Raw genomic sequence first — 9,440 nt, 5'->3', positions numbered from 1 at the left:
TATACTAGTGCAACAAACACAAAACCAAACGCTGAAGCCAAGAGCAGCTGTTGTTCCACTGTTTTATCTTTTGTATAACCAGGGCTCGGTTACTCAAAGACATTCATGTGATTAAAATAATAATTTAATGATTCATCAATTTATGCTTGAAATGATTCAATCTAAATTCTATTTTTTAAAGCTATTTCGGGCCATTTCTGCCTCTAATATGACAGCTGATAAGAGAGGAGACATTATGAGGAGAGAGTGGGGGGTGACAAGCAACAAAGGTTGGACAAAGGCCGAGGTTGGATTCAAACCCACAGCCGCTGTGACGAGGCCTCTGCACATGGAAACTGCAAAACTATCTGGCGCTCCCGATATTATTACTATTAACCAATATGCTTTCGATACAGGATCAGAAAATCCCTTTAGTCCTGCTTCTTTAAAGAACGACTCGGTAGGATCACTATAATCCAGGTACAGACGTTTAAGGATTACTAAATCCAGATTAGCAGTTTTAAAAGAGACTTCACACTTCATACTTTGTCCACAGGGGGAGCCAAAATCCACACGAACAGAAAGATCTTCACAGCTGCTTTAAAAAAAGTTTTCTTACTGCCCTAATGTGTACCTTAACTACTTCGTCCCTGAAGACAAAAAAACTTAAAGAATCTTAAAATATCAATTTCTTTAGTAAAACAAGACATAAGTAAATCCAAACATGTAACATGTATGATAATTACGCCGATTTTGGCCCCCGATTCTCCCCTTCCGATAATCTTAAGGACGCCCGATTAACATAAAAAAATCTTATAAGATCATCCTGCCGTGTGTGGTGTGTTCAGACTGCTCTCGTCTGGTCGGAAGAATGTCGGGACCGCTCCGATCTCAAATCGGGTATATTCTACATGTTGGATTGTTTTGGCCCGATTTCTCATCATGTGTGGTGTTTCCCCCTGAGGGGAAACGAGCACGAGCCTGTTGATTGTGACGTGTAGCCAATCAGAAAGCGGGGTGACGTAGTAGCGAGGAAACACCGGTAGCAAAACAACAACTCACCTCCATATCAACATGTAGCAAGTACAGCTCAAACTCCCGTAGTCTCTTAAAGTTGGCTAAAAACAACAGCAGCTCTTGTCTTCTGCACAAACTTGGTATAAACACACCAGTGGAAGCTCACTGATAGAATATTATGATGGCTGATCATGGCTTTGTGGAAACTTCATCTTTTTTTTGTTTTTGGACTGGAGTGAGCACATTCCACATTGAACACATACATGGCTCTCTGAAATGTGTCCAGAACACACGTTTCTATCAGTAAGCTCGTTCTATTTTACAAAGTCTGTACAAGCTGGAAGTGCTACAAAAATGTACAAATCCAAGAGGAGGGAACAGGAAAGGAGGATTTCTTTTTTTTGTTTGTTTTGTTGAGAAAGTGGAGGTGTGATGGACGTTAGAAGGAGCGGGGACATTACAAACTGTTCACTTTCATGATTGTCCTTCTCGTTTTCATCAAATCTCTACCACATCTGTACATGTCATCTCTAAAGATCAATCTGTCAGTCACATTCTCTAAACCGCTCTGAACACATGTCTATGGCTCCCTACTGCAGCAGGAAGGACACTTCTGATTGGTCTGTACAGTGGGGACACTGACATCACACAGACTCTGAGATCTGGTAGATCTTGTGTATACAGTGTTTGTTTTCGTCGGTGTAATGTCTCCCCCTGTGTTGACATTCATGTGTCCTGCCGCCTGCTTGATGTCATCCTCTTTCCTCCAATCATCCGTCTTACCATCACACCTCGGTCTGCTGCTGAGAGTCTGTGATGATGGTCACTCCTCGCCGCAGCTCATCCATACTGTCAAAGTCACTGCCGTGGTCGGAGTCCTCCAGCCCACAGGGAGCAGACATGTCCGAGGCAGACGACGCCCCGACAGACAGACGTATGTTCAGGGACACAGAGTCCTCAGTGTCTCCGTTTCCTGGAGTGACCCCGCCCCCTGGCGTGGTCAAGTCCCCGTGGGGCTGTTCACCTAAGGGCAGCTGGTGGGGGGGCAGGTACTGGCTGGGATGGAAGTGTGGTCTGGTGTTCTGACGACCTGTGCTGCCTGAGCTCAGGGTGCTGTCCTTGGAGGCCGGGGGATTGGCGGGCAGCGGCATATAGGCCTCGGGGTAGTCCTCAGCTGTGGGCAAGGGGGGCGGAAGTTGGTCCTGCGACAAGAACACCTCATCTTGGGGAGGGGGGTAGTCGCTGTCAATGTCGTAGCCCCCCAGATAGTAGTCTGACTCCAGTTCACGTGTGTTTCCTGTGAGGCGGGGGGCTGATCCCGCCGCCTCACCGCCAGGAGCCGCCTCATACACAGGAACCTCCTCGATGTCGGACAGTCGCGTGTTGGGCATCCAGTCTGACGTGTCCCAGTGATACGCTGCGCGACAGAGGGTGGGGGTTAGTCATGATCAGGACTGTGACAGAAGTAGACCCCGTGTGGCGGGTCACACTATGCTCCACACACATGCATGACTTCCTTGTAACAAAAAAGGTCCTGCAGGTCAGACACATGACAGGAACAACCTGAAACATGTTAGGTCTTTTGGGATCACATGCAAAGCAGGAGCCTCTGAAGGGGGGGGGGGGGGGGGGGGGGTTAAAGGTCACAGCATGCTGAGCTTCAGGAAGAATATCATATCATGACACATGATAACAAAACAGCAACATTTGACCCGGACGTCGTGGTGGATTGTCCTGCTGCAGCTCTGACGTGTTGTCAGGGAGATGATGGCTCAGGTGTTCCTTGTCATATCTGTGTCCCGTATTAGACACCACGGCAGGACCGTCCTCACAGGGACATGGACAGATCTTTCTCTGATGGCTACCTGTCCTGTTTCCGATGAACGGATTAGCTGTTGTCTTGCAGAGAATGAATTTTTGAAGCAGAATCTATCGACATATTACTGCAAAGCATTTTTTTGTGACGTATCCAAGCAACAACGGAGGCACAAGAAGTACTAGCGAGGAAGGCAGAGTATGTAGGACCATGACTATTTTTTAGAATATTACTGAATGATGCATGAGATGGGATTTAGAGGGTTTAGTGGGCATACGCTATGGAGATTGCATATAAGCTTTACTTCATAGGTTCAATAGAACTGGTATGAAACTTGGGAAACAATTACAGAAAGGAATTTGGACGATGTAATGACCCTCCTCTTTTCAGCTCTCTTGCCACAGTCTTACTGGCTTTATCCAACAATCATCACTAAACTGTCACCATCAAGAAAGAAACACACGTTTCAAACATTGGGTTGTTTTTTTTTTTTTTGGCAAATTTAGTTCCTGATGAACATGTCCAGGCTACTGACAACAGCAAATTAGACAAATAGGCCTGGCACCCATTAGTAACAGTGAATCTGATTTTGTGAATCATTCATAATAATCTGCCTATAGATCAAAACAACTTGAACATGAACATGGTGGTTGTAAAGTGTAGATGATTTTCCTGACTTTATGTCAGAATCCAAGTCACTCATCTATAAAAAACAGGTTCAAATGTTTTTTGTTTTACATCTCAATGAGGAACAAGATTTAAAAAAAAAGTTTCATAAAAGTGTTTCTGTGTCCAGCCTTCTTCAGAAAGTTACAAAATGACACTGTGAAACAAACTTAAACCCAAAATGTGAGTCAATCAACAGATGTCAGCATTCAGCAATCATAGTCTACCAGATCACTTCATTTATTCCTTCACCTGTAAGTAAGGCTCCCTCCAAATGAGCAGTTTCAAAGCAATTATATCAATCTTCAGAGAGAGTCATCTCAAGATAAAAAAAAGAAAACAATAGTGAAAAAGCACAGTATGCATGTATACATAAAAACATGTCAGAAATATTGTAGCCCCTACAAACTGCTTCTTTAAAGGGAGCCTCCTTATTTGCAGGTTAAGGACTAATGGTGCACATTATGGCACCTACTAAAGTCATAATAACAAGTCAAAAAATCTGAACTCTGCTGAATTCAAGTGCTGCTCAGGTTGTCCAAGTTTCCGAGTTTGGAAGTCGTTCCTCCTTCTTTAGAGTGTTCATATGCTTTCAGTTTGAAAAGTCTGAATGTTGTAACAACAGCAAAAACAGCTATGATGCTACGAAGAAGATCAGTGAAATGTAACTGTTTAAAGCAAACATTTGAGCAAAAAGTCGCAATACATGAATTGATCAAAAGTAAGTTAACAGAACATATTTTGCCCCCCATTTGATGAAGATTCTGATGTCGAGTCGGGAGGTCGGGCACCACATTCTTTTCCGAGTTTCCAAATTGTTGTTCCGACTTGAGCAAGCGTTTATGTGCACTTCTTAACTAGGAAACTATTTTTTCCAACAGTGTTTGACACCACATGAATTGCCGACTTGATGTGCTATTTTTTGTCACATGGCGGTCAGAATAGGTTTTGTTAATAGTAACATTCTTTTTCATTAGTTCACTATTGCACGTCAAAGGTTTTCTCAAATATAATTTGTAACAGTGAGATTCCCTATATTCTCTTTATCGCATCCACGTTGCTTTTCACTGTTGTTACAATATTCAGACTTTCCGAACTGAAAGCATGTGAACACACTGAAGTTGGAAGAACGACTCACCAACTCTGAAACTGGGACCCTACGAGGAGGGCATGAATGCAGCGTGAAGAGATCTCTGTTATGGAAAGGTAGACAGTGAATGCTTTCACTCACTCCTTTGTGTTTAAGTTTGTTTTACTCCAGACAAGTACCTTGGTTTCTTGCCAGTTTCACGATTTGCGTAGGATCTTCTTCAAATGCTTCAACGGTTCTTGACAAAAACTGGCAGAGCATTTGGAACAAATCTGTCTCCAAAGGAAGATTTAACATACTGCACTTCTAAAATGGGACCATGCTTGTATTTGCTACGACGTTAGCATTGAGCACTTCAGAATCAGAATGAGCTTTATTCATCCGGTATGCTTATACACAGTAATTTAACTTTGGTGAACGTGGAGCCAATCATCTCCTGACACATCATAGAAGAGGATTCTCACCACTTCTGACCAACCAGCAGGACAATCCCATAAATCTCTGAAAACACCAATTCAAAGGACAAAGTGAGTGGAGTTAAACAAAGCAATGACAAATCAAAGAAAGAGACGTCCATGCATCGCAGCAAAACACAAACCATGATTCAGTGAAACGTCATCAGAACAAACTGGAACAGAACATCATCGAGCTGCAGATACAAATCATAACAGTGACGACATGGTGGGATGCAGGACGGTGAGAGCAGGCAGAAAGCTGTCGGGTTGTGGGAGCAGAGTGTCAGCCAATCAGCACAGCAGAACAATGAGCGTCCAACAAGCTGTGGGAGGGGGGGATCACATCACAGCATATGTGCACCCAGAGCTCAGACAGAAGAAGGAGAGCAGAGACTTTTCATTGACAGAGAATGAAGGAATGATGGTAGAGCTGTTTACACAGACACAGAGAGTGTGAGAGAGTGTGAGAGAGAGTGTGAGAGAGAGTGTGAGAGAGAGAGAGAGAGAGAGAGAGAGAGAGAGAGAGAGAGAGAGAGAGAGAGAGAGAAGACAGAATAATCTTGGTCAGTCAGCAGAGACTGTTTTTCACAGGAAACGTTGAAATTTAAAATACTTTCTCTCTTTGGGGGATGTCGGACTGTTGCTCTGATAGATGGTTAAACATGTCGGTTGTTGAGTGTGTCTTTATGCTTCTCGTTGTGTCTTCAGGTTGAGGAGAACAGAGTTGTTTGCTGTGAGTGGAGTTTATTTGTCGTTTTTTCATTTCTTTGTACTGTGTCTTTTGTACCCCCCCCCCCCCTCCCTCCCTCCCACTGGCCTACGTTTACAATGGTAACATCTTTCCGTGGCCGAGTACGATTGTGTGCATGTACACATTCAGAAATAGTGGCAGTATGCCCATAGTTTGTTTGCAAATCCGCCAAGTAGCAGAAAGAAGAAGAATCAACCATGGCAACCACTCGCGGGCTCAGCCCATCCTGATTACTGTTTGCTTTTGTTATTTATGACACCACCACAACTCTGTTCCTACTTTCACATCTGCCGTGCAGCTCAGAGGACAAAATGTTCCTGAGCTGTGCAGATATGATGGTTTTAAAAGCGACAGGAGCCATTTTAAATCACTTCATAATGTATTGCTGCGCACTTCCTTTTTTGAGAATGATTGTTTCCTGCAGTCCATACACTCCTGAATCGTGCCTGGAACCACCTCTTCTAGGTGAATCCAGCACAAAACTCAAAAAGGCCTATGGTAAGACTTTTCTGGTCCAGGTTCCTCATGTGAAACCACCCATAGTTATTTTGTCTACTCCCTGCACAGAGATGATAGAAGAAGAGACAGAAAGAGAGAGGTGACAGATGATCAGGTGAGATGGAAGTAGAAGTCACCTCTGTTGTAGCTTTGACCGTGATCCATAACAGAGACTGTCAGATGAAGAACAGAACAAACAGTCTTTAGATTCAGATCATAACTAAATGTTCTCAAAATGTGTTCTGACAGGACAGAAGCAGATTCACATGCTGGGCGAGTTAATGCGAGTCTCTCGGGTGTTCTGTGTTTAAGGTGTGTTTGTAACAGACTGCATGAGTAAGCATGGCGTATTCTCTCAAGCTGACACGTTTTTTTTTGTCTCAGTTCGTGTTCACTCCACTTATTTTTATTGATCATATTGGGTCAATGTCTCATGTACTGTGGAATACATTGTCTGCGTGGTTGCTGATCATGTGTCTTACTTTCTACCTGAATATAAAAACTGGATGTCAAAAACCTACATGAACTGGAATTCTTGTAAAAGGTTCCTCTGTTCCCGTACTCGGAAAAGTGACTTAACTAGATCGCTTCAGCTGTATCTTAGTTCAAACTTTCTGGACAGCATGAGAGTCATGCATCAGAAGAGATGTCTGCATTTCGGATCTCGCTATTTTCATGCCTCCACAGTGGAAAGCTACTTGATCACAGTGTATAGATTCAAACCTGTCTGTGAAGTTTCTTGTTGTAAATCCACTCTGATCCTGTATTTGATCATGTCTAAAAAAAACCCTGTTTCAGCCCTGCTCAGAACAGGCTGTTTCTGTGTCTGTAGCTTTAAATGCAACTGAGCTGTGTCTGACCACACCCCCTCTCTAGAAGGGTGAGGGTGGCTCTGGCTTTCTCAAACCATGCCCAATTGTTTACAGAGAGGAGACAGACTCAGAGGGCAGAACAAACACCTAGCTGTGGGAGTGTCACATAACCGTGAGGGGGGGTGGGTTACTGATCTTTGTGATGTCACAAAAAGGAAAAATCATCATGATAATAAAAAGTTAAAAGGTGTCTGCTTTTATCTTTGCTGGGAGAAAATGACAGAACAGTTTTCAGCTACTCGACTGAAGAACCAACAGTCTGCAGGTTCTTAGACTCCTTCAATGATTATTTCCGTGTAAGTAACACAGAGGAAGTCGTGAGTGAAATAAGGTCATCAGGTAGATCAATACCTGCAGACTGGGTGCTGTCAGGGGAGGAGGTTTAGTCACCACTGCTCCATGAGGTCTCTGTGTACTGACGGCTAATGAGAGAGGAGGTGTGATGGACTGAATAACCTCTGAGGAGTTATAATCTGTGAACATTAATCTCAACATGTCAAACTGTGAGAGAATGAGCCTGATTTCCACACAGTGTCCCAGTGTTCAATCAGTGAGGGAGAATCCTTTTTATTGACAGAAGTATGTCTGACTCCTCTTTATCAGGTGGTCTTCTGACCCCTTTCTGCTAGTTGCCATTGGCCCTTCCTCTGGTTGACCTCGCTAACAAGTTAGCAAGTTAGCTAATGGCAAAGTGGGGGTTTTATGAGGAACAGTGAAAACTTCAGCGCTGTATATTTCAAACAAACGCTTACTTTTGGGTCTATGTGAAGCATGCTAACCCTCTAGTTTATAGTGACATCCGAAGGCAGGCAACAACACAACTTCTGCTGCGCACTGCATTTCTGTTGTTTCACTACTTCCAGGTTGAAATCTGGCACTGTGGAACATGCTCAGGGCACAGAGGCCAGCTTGCGACCGATTGAAGGGGTATACATGCAAGAAAACCCCGACCCCAACCTCATCGACTAACATGTTAACATGCATCCTAAAAGTCCAGTCCCTGTCGCACTCACAATAAATCATTTCTTTTCTAATTGCATGTAAACGTAATAAATGCAAGTGTGTTCAAACACACTTTCAGCGCCGTTACTGTGTAGTTACTGAGAGACCCGGCCTGTTTTAAACACAGTGAGAGTGTGTTCAGCTCTGTTAGAGGAGATTCTGCAGAGACAGAGTCAGATCAGAAAGTGCGAGCAAGAGAGAGAGAGGGAGAGAGAGAGAGAGAGAGAGAGAGGAATGAGACATGGTACCTTCACTCTCGATTGTGTCGACTGCATCATTGACCAGTCGAATGACAGTCACTATGGAGGCTTGTGGAGGGAAAAAAGGACACATGTTTTCAAAAACACTCAGTCAAAGTGACAAAAATCTCATCATGGCCGCCCGCTGCTCTTAGTCCTGTCTGCAGCATCCTGCTCCGCTCTTGACTCGGGCAACATTTCAGTCTGATGATAAGGGCCGATTTGCACAAAATATTCTTCACTTTTAGTAAAAAACATAAAATCAGCACAGAAAAAACAGCCAAAAAAAGAAAATGACCTTAATACAGTGCAAAGAAAGCCACATGAGAACAAAAACATATTAAAGCAAAACAACAACACAACACATTTCTGCAGGCTTTTGACATTTTAGGCAAAAATCCCTTTTTTTTTTTTTTTAATCAACATGATGATTCAGGGCGAAAAGTTGATGTTTTAATTTACGGTCATTCTGAAAATTAAAACAATGATTGTCATGGATCGCAAATTAAGTCCAGAGCAAACAGGATGATGTGATGTAAAAGATGAAACCACAAACAGCTCCGGCACAAAGATCACAAGCACCAACAGCACATCCGTGAATCAGCCAGAACCTCCAACAATGTAGCAGGGGAATCTGAACTGTATCAGGTACAGACGAGAAAGAGTTTGTTCAACTCTGGGGAAACATTCTGACATTGTTGGCAGCAATAATAAATCTCCCTGGTTCAGTCAGATCTTTTCCAAGTGACTTTGAACTTGAAAAGAGTAAATAATGCAAATTAACCCACTAGCTCTTATAAATATTCAACCATCCGGTCTGAAGAAAAGCAAATGTTAAGCATGGATACTGAAAAGAACTTTAACCAATGATGTGTGTCTTACCGTTATCGTCACATGAGTCAGACTGGAAGGAGCTCAGTGATTGGACCTCGGAGTTGCTGCCTTTGTTGCTCCCTGAGAAACATGTCACTTCCTCTGCCATGTCGGCCATCTTTCCTGTGTGTGTGTGAGTAGGGTTTGCACATGTTACACGTTTATATACATTATATTGGACT

General features: G+C 43.3%; 1 protein-coding gene across 1 annotated transcript in view; it reads right to left on the bottom strand.

The window, feature by feature from the left end:
• Positions 1-813: 813 nt before the first annotated feature.
• The window catches only part of fat3a (FAT atypical cadherin 3a), a 130,964-nt gene continuing 122,337 nt past the window's right edge, over positions 814-9,440 (bottom strand). The window contains exons 30-33 of the mRNA XM_079354855.1: positions 9,268-9,381; positions 8,395-8,454; positions 6,410-6,445; positions 814-2,413 (exon numbers count right to left, since the gene is read on the bottom strand). Of these exons, the coding sequence (XP_079210981.1) occupies positions 1,782-2,413; positions 6,410-6,445; positions 8,395-8,454; positions 9,268-9,381 (842 nt within the window). The 3' untranslated portion in view covers positions 814-1,781. The remainder of the gene's footprint in view (positions 2,414-6,409; positions 6,446-8,394; positions 8,455-9,267; positions 9,382-9,440) is intronic.

Source organism: Symphodus melops, assembly GCF_947650265.1.
Source record: "Symphodus melops genome assembly, chromosome: 10".
Lineage (NCBI taxonomy): Eukaryota > Metazoa > Chordata > Actinopteri > Labriformes > Labridae > Symphodus > Symphodus melops.
This window is presented reverse-complemented; position numbering and strand designations above follow the sequence as displayed.